Below are 15564 nucleotides of genomic sequence, written 5' to 3' on the forward strand. Positions count from 1 at the left end.
GGTACTGCCTTTTCTCTAATGTGTGTTGGTGCCTAATTTTCATGGTCTTCAGATTAACTGAGGTTGAAAAATACTTAGTGTGTAATCGATGATGGTATACAAGTATAACCTTGAGACAGCGCCCCCCTCTCCCTAGATCCCTCAAGTAATCATGGATTGGCTGTGCTTTAGGCAGTTTGGCACCTACCTCACTACAATGTATCATTCATGGAGTTATGAACTGTAGACTTTATTCTGAGACCATCAGTTTTAAGCTATTTTAAAATGGTATTGCATTTACCCTAGCAATACTTCATTTTCATTTCTACTTGTATTCACTAACATATGAAGAATTTAATTCACTTTTGAAGAAATTTCTATTCAATGGGATGATGTTGAAATGCATCTGCATTAGCTATACCAGCACACTGCACAGTAGAGTTTGATCTATATCATTATGATCTTGTATTTTAATCAGCCTAGAGAAGCATAGCTAATGACCATAAATCTAAATGGAATAGTTACTGATGGGTTTTCTTCCTTAGGTAGATACAATCAGTTTAAATGCTGCAAGCACACTGTTGGTTTCCGGCACCAAAGAAGGCACAGTGAGTATCTGGGACCTCACTACGGCCACCTTATTGCACCAGATTCCGTGCCACGCGGGGACAGTGTGTGACGCTGCTTTTAGCCCAGGTACATATTATCCTTTTTAATACAGATTATACTGGGTAAATTTGAAGTTTGAAATAAACAGTGTTGTTAATTTTGAAACAGACAATAAAATTTACGAAGAAAAACACTCTTCTGAAAAAAGAGCTAAGGCTGCTTCATGGCAGGATATAGTATACTTGCAGCATTAGTACCTCGCAGAAAAGCAAGATTGGTTATTTTTTCTTATTCCCTCAACTCATTAGAGAAACTAATTTATAAGATGTAAATGAACCCATACCAAATGGTATTCATCCCAGTGTCATAGAAACAAATAGAAGCTTTTCAAGGTGAGAATAGTCATTAAGTACAAGGATCTCAAGGAAAATGAAAATGGAAATTAGGCCACTGGATTCAGAAATGAAATTCAGCATACATCAACCACACTCTGAAGCTGCCACCACGTCTGAGTGTTACCCTGTGTTGCAGACAGTCGCCATGTCCTCAGCACGGGAGCAGATGGCTGTCTTAACGTAATCGACGTGCAGACAGGGATGCTCATCTCCTCTATGACGTCAGACGAGCCCCAGAGGTAGAGTTTGTGAGTTACCGGTGGTGAAGACATTTACACACACATTCATGATCACTTCACTCGGGCTTGCGGCGGCCAGCGTAACACACCCCTTCCTTCATGATGGAGAAGTGGTTATTTCTGAAATCATTCTTGCAGGTGCTTCATCTGGGATGGAAATTCTGTTTTATCTGGAAGTCAGTCTGGTGAACTGCTCGTTTGGGACCTCCTCGGAGCAAAAATCAGCGAGAGGATCCAGGGCCACACAGGTAAGCCGCTACTGCACTTGTCTCCATCTCTGCTCCTGAGACACGGGGCTCAAACCCGCCTTTGCCATCAGGGAGCACGCTCTTCCCAGGCAGGAGCGCCCTGCATTTTCCAGGCTGCAGACATTTTCCTGGAGCGGCATGGTCGACCGGGTGATCCGCATCTCTCAGGTCGCTCAGGATTTAGATTTATGTTGACAGACAAATAAAAGGAAATCTTTACATTAACTTTCATATGGAGAATTACAAACCATGGTAATGCTGTTAATAGTTTTTTTTTTTTTAAAAAAAGGATAATATACAGTAAAAAACCTAGAAACAATACAAAAGTTATAAATTACAATGAAAATTAAGGCTTCCTCCCACCCCGACTCCTGCCTCCCAGTGGTCCTTACAGGATTCTTCCCTGTGTGTGTGCCCTACTGAGGAGAGAGGGTGTGTGTATAAAATCGAGTAATACATAAAGTATCATACACAGCTGTTCTGCCCCTTGTTTTGTTTCTTGAGTACAGTAGCATCTCCTGCAGATTCACTAGATTGTGCCTCTGCCTTCGTGCTTCTGTAAGCAGCAACTTCTCACCTTCATTCTCTTCCCCGTCACTCAGTTTCATATGGTTATTTCTTCTTACTTTATATCTTAGAAATTCTGTGCCTTTTTTTCTCAACTTAATTACCATTTTGACTCCTTCCAATGGAAAAGGAAATAAATGAGCAAACTTTTGCCAGTTCCCCACCTTTTCCCTCCCGTCTGTCCCCTGACTTTGGTCAGACTGTAGCTGTTTTGCCCGAGTATGTATTAATATTTGCATTCTGTTGTGTATCCATAATTCCCGGTTGTTTTAGCTTTTGATTTACATTTAAATGGTTTCTTATTCCTCACAATTCTTTGTACCAGTGTTTAGTTGATACAAGGATGTTATCATGGAAAGAGACAAGACAAAGTAGAACTTCACTGCTTTAGTAAGACAATAGCAAGCAGGAGTGGGCATCACAGCAAAGCCTATCTTTGGTGCCCCTGGTCGGCTCCCTCCCTAACCGCAATGTCTTTCTCTCCAGGTGCAGTGACGTGTATATGGATGAACGAACAGTGCAGCAGTATCATCACAGGAGGGGAAGACAGACAGATTATGTTCTGGAAATTGCAGTATTAAGTGCCTTTTCCTCTCTTGAATATTATATTGAACTCTGAACATATTTTAAAACCAAACTTTTAAATCAACTGGTAAATGTGCAATGATAGTAATTAGAAGTTTTACCACATGGAAAATTTGTGGTTTTAAACATTCTAAATCATGGTGACTTCATTGAAAGCCATTAGTTGCCATTCTCTTAAGGCAGATAAAGTATGGCAGTGTTAGGGAGAAAACATTACATTTGTAAGGCAGATGATCATCCCAGTATGATGACGGTTAGAAGACAGGATTGGGTGGTGGAGAGGAACTAAGAGATAATAAACTGGGCTGGGGAAACTTACCAGTAAGCACTGAACAATTAAGAATTTTCCAAGAAAATGTGCAGTATTCTCTACTACTTCTGAGTCACTGTTTTGTCTTCCTGATCTACCACAATTGCTGCCCATTGGGTTTTAGGGTATGTGTGTTTTCACGGAGTGGTTACTTTCTATAATGCTGTACCCAGATTCTAAGAACCTGGGGAAGAATTCGCAGTTCTTATGACAGTAAGTTTACTGTGTATAGGAACGGTTTGTATTTCATTATGCCTATTAAGTGCTCATCTTTTCTACATTAAAAATATTTTTCTGTAATGAAAGCAGTTTCCATTTTCTTATTTAAATAACTTACTACAAGAATTAGTAGCTTTTAAGACAAGTATTGATTCTTCTAGAAAATCATACTTAGTGATGTGAATGTAGTTCCATTTACTTTTGAAACTATCTATCTTCAGACCCAAGTTGATAGCCACGTAAATAAGCACACTGGAAAATGTTTTGGTTTGCTTTTCCAAATTTCAAACAAGATAAGCTGTAGAGCAGTAATGCTGATTTTCTTTCATATTCAACCTCTGAACCACGATTATGTGATTTACATTTTTTCTGTAGTCTTTAAGAACATTGTTATATCCTGTAGGCAGTATGACATAGGAGAAAAAACTTAGACCATGATAATAATAGAATTTTCCAAGTCAGTTTTAAGTGTTATTAGATACTACACGTTCTCCGGCGTTGCCAGGGACAACGGCCTCCGTGAGTTCCCGCTGTGTGGCGAGTGCCCGGGTGTGCACCAGCCCCTCAGGCCTGCACACTGGGGTGTCCAGCTGGAAGCAGTTTTCCTCCCACTGCCTCTCGGCACTGAGGGCTGTGCTCGGCCCCTGGGTGGCAGCTGCTCTGGGACATAACTGTCTCCCACAGATGGACGCGAATTCCACATGCCTGTCTAGGTCACGCACGGGTTTGGTGAAAGCCACTGTGGGGAGTGGGCTCCGTGGCCAGTGAGTGCACCGCCTCCGGGAGTTCAAAGAAGAGGCGGGCGGCAGCAGGCAGAGGAGACATGTTCTTTATTGTCAGGGGATGTAGCCACGGCGGGAGTATGGCTGAGAACGTGGCAAGTACTTATATATGGGTCAGAACAATAGTGGCAACATGTCATGGGAAAGTGTGATCACATGGGTTCACACAGGAGATAACACCTTGGTTACATAAATGTGTTGACTTATGCCTCCCCGAAGGCCGGCGGAAGACACACTGGCAATTATTTTGGTTTGGCCCAAGAAACCTATTGCCTGTACAAATGAATTACCCTTACAACCACTGATGCAGTTTCCAAATGATGCAAACAGACTAAAATTTACTTATACATATTTAATTAAAATAGAATAGACATAAACCAAAAAGAAGAAAAAAATCAGCATAAAGTGTCACTGCCATTTTGTTTGCAGGGAGGAGTCAGGAAATGGAACAAATTCCCGGGAAAACATTCATAAGACCATCCCAAAGTAGCTAGGTTACATAATGTTAAGATTCAATGCCAAAATTAAGTATTATCCCACTTAATCTACAAATGAAAAAAAGGACTCAAAAGTTCATCCTGTTTAGTATAAGAATTTTTACATTAAATATATAGCAATTCATTTCTCAGAAAGTGATACTGACAACTTTTACAAGAAAGAAGTTTCCATTATGCATTGACTAGAAAATCTCAAATACAACTAAGCAGCTATGCTATAGCTCAGTAAGTACCATTCAACAGTCTGGGCTAGTATACATTTCTGTTTATTCCAGAACTACATTTGGGTTTTAGAAAGGCAGCAATAATTATATTTTGGCTTTTAGTCTAGATGCTTAACATAGTTAAGGCGACAGTTCAAGCATATTAAGTGAAGGTAGTTAAAATTTAATGACAATCATCACAATCTCTTGCAACCTTACATACACTGTATAATGCTTACATGGAATGAAACCAGTGTTCTTAATAGGTGTTTTACACACACACACACACACACACACACACACGAAACTAAAAAAAAAACTATCGAAGGCAATCATTCTAAATGTACATGGTAACACGTTAAAAATGCAAATATAACAGAACTAAAGTAATATGAACAGCACTGCTCATTACCTAGGAGAAAGGTGACTGGTTCTCACATAAAGCTAAGCTTTTATCAGTCATCCTAATCACAATGGCTTGTAAAAGCTTCAGGTTTCCAGTAGAGAAACTATTCTAGGAAAGTGAGTAAATCTCTTGAAAGTTTCACATCTGTAAAACCAGGATAAGGCTACCACTATCTTGAATCTGAACAAGATATCAGATGAGACAGTAAGATTCCCGGCCATATGTAAGATAGGAAGGTCCTCATGCAGCATATGCTCGCTGGCTCTGGGAAAGCTTCATGTGCATAATATAGAAGTTGCCAAAGAAGGAAACTGGAGAAATTCAGCTACATTTTTGTTGTGCCATGACTTTTAAACCTCAGGAATGGTGTGGTCCATCAGACTTTTCATAATGCTTGGGGCCATCCTGCAAGAGAAGTATTTTATTATATACTGAGGTTCTATTTTTTTCCAACATTGTTACATTAATCCAAGAAAATGCCAATTCCAATTTAGCACCAGTTAGCATCAAGTGAGACTGGGGAGAAGGGAAAGGTGTTTTAAATGAGCTCTGAAGGGTGTCTGGTAATCTAGCTGTTGGCAGATATCCAGTGTTTTCACTGGCTATCTGTATGTTGGCTAGAAAAGTTAGATAGGATACAAATGAGTCCTTGTATATTAAGGTATATTAAGGCTAGTGATTTTTTTATTATTATTAAAGACTAATCAAGTGCAGTAGGGAGAAGGGGGAAAAGTAGTACAACAAGGAGTTCAATCTATAACTGTGAACAATCAAGTGAGATAACTCACTACCTTCAGACCAGCCACGGCTGGTGATTTTAAAAAAGAAAATGACAAGGCTGTGTTAAGTTGGGAAGAAATGGGAGAGGAAGGACTCAGTGATTAAAAAAAAAAAATCCTAGAACAATTAACGTTGACAATAACCTTTCTTTTTCTCCAAGAGCAGCTAGGTATGTTCTATCCAGAAACCAATACAAACAAAAATTTTATTACAAGGGTTATGTTTAGGAATCTTTTAAATCTCATTTCCACATGCATGACAGAGATTCTGAAAGAAAGATTCTAAGTTGGCTTGACCAAAGCAACTGACAGAGCTAGGACTTGAAAAGCTCTAGAGAAAGCAACTCTTGTCCCTTTTCAATTCTCACTCTCAGCTTTCCAATCCTCAGTTCCTGAAGACAAAGAGCTCCACACACCACACACTTCTACTTGCCTCCTGAGATGAAGAGAATGGAAACTGTTACTTCTAACATCCCACAGACAAGAATTCTCCATCATGAACCACCATGGCTAGATTTCTACTGAACAGAGGAGCAGCAGGCAGAATGCAGCTACATTCAACTGTACTGCAAATTCAAAGCTGAAAGCACGCCCAACTCTGCTCGAGTGTCTTTTTCTACTAGGCAATATCAAAATTTAGTAAGTGTATGGTGAATTTTATTACACAGTTGGAAAGCTGTAAGGGGTCATGACCAACCAATTCCTCTGATTTAAATAATTTACTTCAGATTTCTAGATAAATACCAGTGTAATCTGTTAAGCAAAAGAACCAAAGGCTTGGGAATTAAAAGAAAGTACAATGCTTAAGTCACATACCATATTCATTAAGTTGAAGAACTGTCTACTTACCGTTTAATAATATGTTCAAAGATAAAAGCAGGCATGATTGTAATAGTAACTACAGTCCCAGCTGTTGACAGTATGTCTGCAATTTGAGAGTCCTGATAAAAACACAGATTAACAATTAATTCCACAGAGACATACATTTAATAAATATAAAACTATGTTATTCTTGGTAAAGAAATATACAATATACACCCCATTATGTTTTGCTAACAACTCTAAAATCCTAACTCTGGTATTTGAATTAGAAATATCCAGTTTTCCTTACTAAGTTTAATTCTATAGGAACACAATTTTATAGCTGGTAACAAAACTGCTAAGTAAACTGAGTTGAATGTATTAGACAAGAAAAACCTTCTTTCATTACTGAAGATTGAATAATTTTTCCCATATGCAATACTACCATATATATCTTCTCAGTAAACCATGTAGTCTAAGCCAAAGTTTATGAAATGAGGTCTCATTAAATAAAACCTTTAGATCTTATGACAGACTTATTTAGGAATTTGTGAAGGAAAAAAACTATAAAAACAAACTACTAATGTGAACCCAAACTATTATTCATTTCCTTATATTGCTGGACTGAAAATAGCTGGACATTCACTCAGAATGTCATCAAAATCTTCACTGAATTCTAGCTCAAGAGACTTCAGAGATCATTCAGTCCAGTCCCTTCATTACAGGAAATGTAACTCCAAATAATAGCCCAGACAATTCCTGTGATTGGCCAGAGCCAGAGCCCAGGTCCCACAACCCCCATCTCCTACCAAGTTTCTATATTTGGGAGGTCAATAGGAAACCAGCAATACTCAAATAGTCAAAAAAAATAAAAAAGACATCTGCTAAAATTAAACTGCGACAGAATAAGGCACGAGGTCTGTTCCTAACCTTCAATCCAATGACATTCTGCCCGTTGATTTCACAGATGTTATGTTCCGTGAGAAGACCATTTCTGGCTGCAGAACTATCTTTGACTATGGATGTTATTTTTCCATTTTTAAAGATAAAGCCAACATGTCCAGTACTATCCTTGTGCATGGTGACTGTCCGTTCAAAGGGTCTGTAAACATAATGGGTTCAACTAAAAATTTAATTCCAAGGTAAACATTTTAATGGATTTCATATCCCATAAATTTTGCCACATTGGACACAGTTTGTTATGATAAATGCTACGCTAAGTGTTTCTACTAAAAGCTACTTAATATGGCTCTGATACTATATATTCTCAGAACATCTTTGCGTAAAAGATCATTTTTTTAAGAAAATCTATCCACTACAGTTTGACTAATCAACATTTCTTCAAGTATCAAAGACATTTCATGTGGCTTATCAATATGCTTTTTCCTTTAAAATTATCACTTCAGCATTAAGAATGAAATAGGCTTTGAACTAAATCACAGTAGTAAAAATAATTTTTTATTTTTTTGTTAACTTTTAGTATCTTCTGGAGCCTAATTGTTCTTAAGAAACATTACTTAAAACTTTTACAATATTTCTCACATCTTGATTTTGAAAATTTTATAGAAGATTTTTCTGCTGTACTTTAAAAGAACTGCAGAAGCAATAAGACAAGTTCCATAAGCCCTTTTAGGAAGACATGCAGCTATTGTAACAAGGCCGCCAGCTGTCCACTCTCAAAAGCACTCGCACCAGTTACACTTGCTTGCTTCTCTACAACTCTATCATATTATCGTAAGGATTTTATGATAAACCTGTCTTTAGAAAACTAAGAACAGCCATATCTTCCTGTTGGTCCCACTTAATCTTTGAAACTCTGCTTAGATAAAAAGTAAAAATGACACTCTTCTGTAATACATTTACTAAATATCTAACCTGTATGAGAAACTGGAAACACAAAGATAGATAAAACAGAAGTTTAACTGAGAAACAAAAACCCAAAATTTTACTGTAACAATGTGACACAGCCCTGAATACCTGTAGGGCTGGGCAAGAAAATAAACAAAGCCCCATATTTCATGTGCTAAATGTTCTAAAGTTATAAAGGAACTAACTGCTAAATAGAATGTTGCATCCTCTGGACAACTACTGCTTCCTAACAGGCCTTATGTGGTTTTCGTAACTCCCACGCTGTGTGGAGTGCTGTGTGGGCCCTGACCCTCACAACGAAGGGCCCTGGCACAGCGTGAGCACCCTTCCTTAAGCAGTGAATTAGAAAGCGAGGCCAGAGATGCCCTGCTACTCTGTTACTTCTCCAACATACATTTTCTGTTTTCTAGAAAGGTAAAGACACGGAAGTACCTGCTTAGAGGACAAAATCCTATAAACTCTAAAATAAGCTATGTATTAAAAACAAACTATGAAAACAAAATCTGTACACAACTGCAAGGTATAAAGCCCATCAATACCATTTGATCATTTTCTGCAACAACATACTGTATTCACAGAATCCTCAAAGTCCAAGACAATGGAAAACTAGTCTGAATTCCCATTTGAGCTATTTACTAACAGCTTACCTGTCACGAATGGTCATAGTAATCTTCTCTCCAAAAGCCTGTTTGAGCACCTTGTGTGCTTTATCAGAGCTCCAGCCGGCACAGTTTTCACCATTGATCTGGAGTACTTGGTCCCCAAATCTCAGACCAACCAACGACGCTGGAGAATTAGCCTGGACTAGCTGAACAAATATACCCTAGATAATAAGAAAATAACTTTGGTCATTTACCACTATAATGGTATACTAACAGTTTCAAAATGCTGGTAAGTTAGAAAATAAGTGTTATGTTAGAAATCTAACCTAGTAACAAAAAAAAAAAAGAAAGAGAGAAAAAAGAAAAATTATATGAATATATTGTGTCATTACCCCCTAAAAAGAAACTGAAAAAAAATGTATGAAGGCAATAACCTCAAAGCATAAGGCAAAAAAGTGAGATCTCAATGGTATTTTGCTACCCCAAATCATGACCCACCTGACCAACCTCAATCACCCCTTTCATCTTGGAATAAAAAGACTAAAGAAAACAAAGTAGGACAATGTGAATAAATACAAGGTTCTGTGAGTCTGACAGAATACCAAATTATTAGTACAGATCATATTCAGGGGAAAAGTCAGTCAAGTATTAAGAGTTTGGTGAGTTCTTTTACATTTTAAAAAATGATAGTTTAAAGTCATTAATTCTACCTTTTGAGCTGAAGGATTCCTTTACACATTTGCTGAATTATGCATAATCAAATAAGATTAAGGTTTATTTAACAGCTTAAAAAGATGGGCATATTAAACACAAGAGTGGGCTTATAAAGAATACACTACAAAATGAATACAGAAAACTCAAGTACTGTTTACTAAGAACTAAACCCACATGGATATTTTTACTTACGTAAACTCTCAGATGTTGAACAAAATATAAACAGACAAGTAAAAAGAAGAGTAAGCCCTGTAAAATACAAACACATCTACAAGGCTAGACCCTTTCTACAATCCTACACTGGGTCAGACATGATTTCTGTCATGTGTCTGTTACACTGTAGGGTGGTAAGTGAGAGCTAGGCAGCACCCCAAAAATGAACCGATGTACTTTGGCCAAGTGGACAAACCCACTGCAAGGACACTGACAATGAGGCCAAAGGTCCTATGAAAAGTATCGCTTCTCTTTAGGACAGAGCAAAGAACAGAAGAGAAATCCTGGCAGAAGGGGCAACAGCATACAAGTCAGAACTTCCCAACCACACACATTGATGTGTCTAGAAAAAGCTACAAGTGAGCAAAGACATCAATGCCCGCGGCCCCCGGGGTGGGCAAGCAGGGCTGCCTCATCCTTTCACAGCAGTGTACCTCACTGATTATAACTTTCTGTGTGGAAAGGTGGGACATACTGAGCTAATGAGACATAAGACTGAAACAGAATCCAGTAAGGTCACAGCTAAAACCATTAATCAGGGTAAAGACCCAGCATGTGCTTAACAATTCTAAATTTTTTCTCAGGGTGTAACCCTGTCTCATCTCTCCAGTACGGTAAGGTGAGAGATAAAGTAATTAAAAGGTAAAGTAATGGCTGCCCAAATTAGACAAGAAACTTTTACTCAGAAAATGACCTGTTAAATTCAAATTTAGAAGACAGAAGTAACAGATCTGCAGAACCATCTCAAGTTAAATAATCATTTGGTTTAAATATGAACACACATCAATTCTCACTTGTCAGGTTTTTAACTTTCACATGTGCTGCCCTATTTCAATGCCAGAATTCTATTATACAAACTATCATAGTACATGTAGACCAGTGACCTTGACTCCAGTTAGAGTACTCAAAAATGAAAAAGAATCTTTCAGTGTAATGGGATTGGAAGTCCCAACTCTGCCTCCTCAAAATAGGGCATCTCTAAGTGAACAAATTTATTAGATTTAAAACAGCCTCAATGATAGAAACACAATTATAATTAATTAAAGCATTTCCATTTCAAATTACTTTAGCATTAGAATATTCTGTATGCAATTTAAACAAATTAAATAGATATTAAAAATACTTACATTATCTATCGATTTAAGCCTGAGTCCAATTTTTCCATCTTGATCTTTACACAAAATGACTTCACGAATCCCTTGCTTAATTTCTGCTCTACGAATTCCAACATCATTGCCAGTCACAGGAGCCACCATATAGTTCATACTGGAAGGTCTTGCTACCAACTGCTGACAAAAACATACACAATGTGACAGTATTTAGAAATACTCTCCCTGAAAGAATCTACAATGATAATTGGAACATACTCAGTTGGGGCTTTCCAAAAAGGAATCCACAAATAATTTCCTTCAGATAAAGTCTGATTTCTGTAAAGATGACACGGTTTTTATTTACTAATTCCTCAGGTAACTTTTTCCTACATGGATCATCTCCAGTAGATTCAGTCAGTGATTTGCTCTCGATCTGTTGCTTTTTGAATTCACTGGCATTTGCTTCCCATGTTCTTTGGCTTATCTCCATCTCAAATGTATTACCCTTGAACTTAAAAGCCTTATCATACTTCTGAAATACACCACTTGCAGGAATTATCTTCTGTTATGATCTTTTTCTTTTTTTTTTTTTTTGAGACAGAGTCTTGCTTTGTTGCCCGGGCTAGAGTGAGTGCCAAGGCGTCAGCCTAGCTCACAGCAACCTCAAACTCCTGGGCTCAAGTGATCCTACTGCCTCAGCCTCCTCAGTAGCTGAGACTACAGGCATGCGCCACCATGCCCAGCTAATTTTTTCTATATATATTTTTAGTTGGCCAGATAATTTCTTTCTATTTTTAGTAGAGACGGGGTCTCACTCTTGCTCAGGCTGGTCTCGAACTCCTGAGCTCAAACAATCCACCCACCTCGGCCTCCCAGAGTGCTAGGATTACAGGCGTGAGCCACTGCGCCCAGCCCTGTTATGATCTTTGATGATCTACTTATCCTTTTAGAGTTTCTGAAAAAGGACCAACATTCTTACCACACAGTGTTACTATGAGGATTAAATGAACTGGGACCATGCATGTTGCATGGGTCCCAGCACATGGAAGACAGTCAAACATTTCTCATCCCATTCAATAACCATCTATGGATTAACAAATAGGATGCACAAACCAGACTGCCCCAGAATAGCTATATTAGGGACTTGAGTCAGGTCCATGTTTCAAGTTTCTAATGTTTTCAGGTTTTCTTTTTTCTTTTTAAAATTATTATGAGTACATAATAGTTGTATATCTTTATAGGGCACATCTGATGTTTTGGTGTAGGCATACAATGTTAATTCAAATCAGGGCAACTGGGGCACCTATCACCTTAGGCATTTATCATTTCTTTGTCTTAGGAACATTCTACATCCACTCTTTTTCAAGTTTGCTTGACCAAAACTGGTTTCTTGTTTTAAGCGGATTCTTTCCTCAACCAAAAGACAGTGAGGAAAGAGCTTATCAAGGCTTCTTAATGGGATTTTTTCCTATAAGAAACAAAAAAGCTCTAACCTGTTTAAGAATTGGGATGCTCAGAGTGGCAGTGACAGGAAAGAAGAACCTCAGCCATTAAACATCACAGACTAAAAATATATTCATTCAGAATTCATGGTCATTCCAACGGCACATTCTAAAGCTGACAGTCTAACAGGAGTAACACACATACCACACAAATTACTATAGTAGAAATCAGAACACAATGCCAGAAGAAATTACTTACGAAGGATTACAAAAGTTCAAAAGAAGAATTATAGCTATAAGAGACATAGAAAAATCAGGTAATGGGACAGGAAAAGAAATGAGGAGCAAATGAATTATTTAGTTTAGCTGAAATTCATTTGCTTCAGAATTACCATAAATACTAATTAAGTAAATATTATAACGCTGGCAGCCTAATGCACACATACACACAAACTTACTATACTAGAAAGCAGAAGACAATTGCAGAAGAAATCACTTATTGAAGGAATCTGAAGCAGACAGAGCACCACGCATGCTCTTGCTGAGTTGCAGAGACAGAGATGTGAACTCAGAAAGGCTGAGGCAGCTAGTGAGGCAGACAGAATTTGCAGGGCAGTCTGGAGAGGAAGGAACTACACAGAGAAAGAGCCCAGAAATCTACACAGGCGTCTTCTTGCATCTGCTGCTGAATACTCATCCAAACACGTGTGAGGTCAGGCTCTGCAAGCCAGGCAACGGCGTACTGTTCAGGGAGCTGTAACAGTTTCCAGGTATCACACAGGGTTGGGAGACATTCATGTATCCACCAGCCAGAGTGGAGAGTGCTTGCTCAATACCAAGGGCCTTCAGTAGAGACCCCAGAGTAAACACACTTCTTCACTAATGGGGATAGTCTAGTTTTACAGACCTACCCCACCAAAGCGTAAAGTAAGCCTCGGAAGAATCAAGCAGATCTACGTGTAACTTAATTGCCTGCCAGAACCAGTGCCAACATTCTTAAAAAATACAACAAAATCTAGCACCTAGGAATGTAAAATTCACAATCTCCAGCATCCAATTACATACACAGGTGGCATGTAAACAAGCAGGAGAATGTAACCTCTATCAGAAGAAAAATTAGTCAACAGAAAGAGACCCCAAAATGACAGAGATCATAAAATTATCAGGCAGATTTAAAAACAGTTACTATTAATATAAATATAGTCAGTATGTTGAAGGATTTAAAGGAAGCCATGAATGAGGAGAGAACAGAAGATATAAAAAAAGAATTAAATTTACACTCAACTAATCTTTGACAAGGGTGCCAAGAATATACAATGGGGAAAGGATGGTCTTGTGAATAAGTGGTGTCGGGAAAATTGGATATCCACATGCAAAAGAATGAAATTAGACCCTTATCATATTACACCATACACACAAATTAATTTTAAATGGATTAAAGACTGAAATGTAAGATCTGAAACCATAAAACTCCTAGAAGAAAACACAGGGGAAAACTCCTTGATAGTGATCTTAACAATGATTTTCTAGACAGACACCAAAAGCACAGTCAAGAAAAGCAAAAATAAACAAGTAGGACTATGTCAAACTAAAAACCTTCCGCACAGCAAAGGAAACAATCAACAAAAGGAAAAGGCAACCTACAAAATGGGAGAAAATATTTGCAAACCATCTCTCTGTATCTAGTAATGGGTTAATACCCAAAATATATAAGGAGTTCAGAGTTCAACTGGGGGAAAAAAAAAAAAAAAAACCTTATTAAAAAATGGGCAAAAGACCTAAAGAGACATTTTTCCAAAGAAGACATCCAAATAGTCAATAGGTATATGAAAAGGTGCTCATTATCAGGAAAATGTAAATCAAAACCACAATGAGATATCATCTCACACCTGTTACGACAGCTATTATCAAAAAAAACAGGGCCGGGCGCGGTGGCTCACGCCTGTAATCCTAGCTCTGGGAGGCCGAGGCGGGTGGATCGCTCGAGGTCAGGAGTTCGAGACCAGCCTGAGCAAGAGTGAGACCCCATCTCTACTAAAAAACTAGAAAGAAATTATCTGGCCAACTAAAAATATATATACAAAAAAAATTAGCCGGGCATGGTGGCACATGCCTGTAGTCCCAGCTACTCGGGAGGCTGAGGCAGTAGGATCGCTTAAACCCAGGAGTCTGAGGTTGCTGTGAGCTAGGCTGATGCCACGGCACTCACTCTAGCCTGGGCAACAGAGTGAGACTCTGTCTCAAAAAAAAAAAAAAACAGGAGATAACGTGTTGGTGAGGGTGTGGAGAAAAGGGAAATCTTGTGCACAGATGGTAGTAATTTTAAATGGTGTAGCAGTTATGGAAAACAGGGCAGAGGTTCCTCAAAAAGGTAAAAATAAAACTACCATATGATCTGGCAATCCTACTTCTGGGTACATACCCAAAGGAAATAAAATCACTATCTAGAGAAATATCTGCACTCCCATGTTCACTGTAGCATTATTCAAAGTAGCCAAAATATGCAAACAAGTCTGTCGACAGATGGATTAAGAAAATGTGGTGTGTGTATATGAGTGTGCACGCACACGCACACAATGGAGTATTATCAAATATTAAGCCTTAACAAAAGGAAATCCTGCCATTTGGACAACATGGATGAACCTAAAGAACATTATGCTAAATGAAGTAAGCCAGACACATAAGACAAGTACTGTCTGATCTCACTTATATGTGGAATCTAAAGAAGTGAAACTCACAGAAGTAGAGAGTAGGAGGGCAGTTATCAGTGGCTGGAGGTGGGGAGGGGAGGGAGAAGAATGGGGGAAATGTTAGTCAAAGTGTACAGACTTGTCATTCCAAATGAGTAAGTTCTGAGGATCTAATGTACGGCATGGAACTATACTTAATAATACTGTATACTTGAAATTTGCTGACGGTAGATCTTAAGTGTTCTTCCCACACATGAAAAAAATGGTTAACTATGTGAGATGACAGATGTGTTGTAATTAACTTGATTGTGGTAATCATTTTAC

The 15564-nt window shown here is 38.3% G+C and overlaps 2 protein-coding genes across 7 annotated transcripts in view; one reads left to right on the forward strand and one right to left on the reverse strand.

The window, feature by feature from the left end:
• Positions 1–3237, forward strand: part of NSMAF (neutral sphingomyelinase activation associated factor) — a 61551-nt gene extending 58314 nt beyond the window's left edge. For 2 of the 3 annotated variants that reach the window (XM_045560890.1, XM_045560891.1), the window contains exons 28-31: positions 525–675; positions 1120–1222; positions 1361–1470; positions 2524–3237. In XM_045560890.1, coding sequence (XP_045416846.1) covers positions 525–675; positions 1120–1222; positions 1361–1470; positions 2524–2618 — 459 coding nt within the window. In that variant the 3' untranslated portion in view covers positions 2619–3237. Of the gene's footprint in view, positions 1–524; positions 676–1119; positions 1232–1360; positions 1471–2523 lie in introns of those variants that run through there. The other variant, XM_045560892.1, reaches the window with a different exon arrangement.
• A 1033-nt stretch (positions 3238–4270) lies between these two features.
• The window catches only part of LOC123644659 (syndecan binding protein), a 31540-nt gene continuing 20246 nt past the window's right edge, over positions 4271–15564 (reverse strand). For 2 of the 4 annotated variants that reach the window (XM_045560894.1, XM_045560895.1), the window contains 5 exons: positions 11145–11306; positions 9136–9311; positions 7550–7721; positions 6668–6759; positions 4271–5444 (listed from right to left, as the gene is read on the reverse strand). In XM_045560894.1, the coding sequence (XP_045416850.1) occupies positions 5390–5444; positions 6668–6759; positions 7550–7721; positions 9136–9311; positions 11145–11306 (657 nt within the window). In that variant the 3' untranslated portion in view covers positions 4271–5389. The remainder of the gene's footprint in view (positions 5445–6667; positions 6760–7549; positions 7722–9135; positions 9312–11144; positions 11307–15564) is intronic. The other 2 variants (XM_045560896.1, XM_045560897.1) reach the window with 1 other exon arrangement.

Source organism: Lemur catta, chromosome 9, assembly GCF_020740605.2.
Source record: "Lemur catta isolate mLemCat1 chromosome 9, mLemCat1.pri, whole genome shotgun sequence".
NCBI classification, from domain to species: Eukaryota; Metazoa; Chordata; class Mammalia; order Primates; family Lemuridae; genus Lemur; species Lemur catta.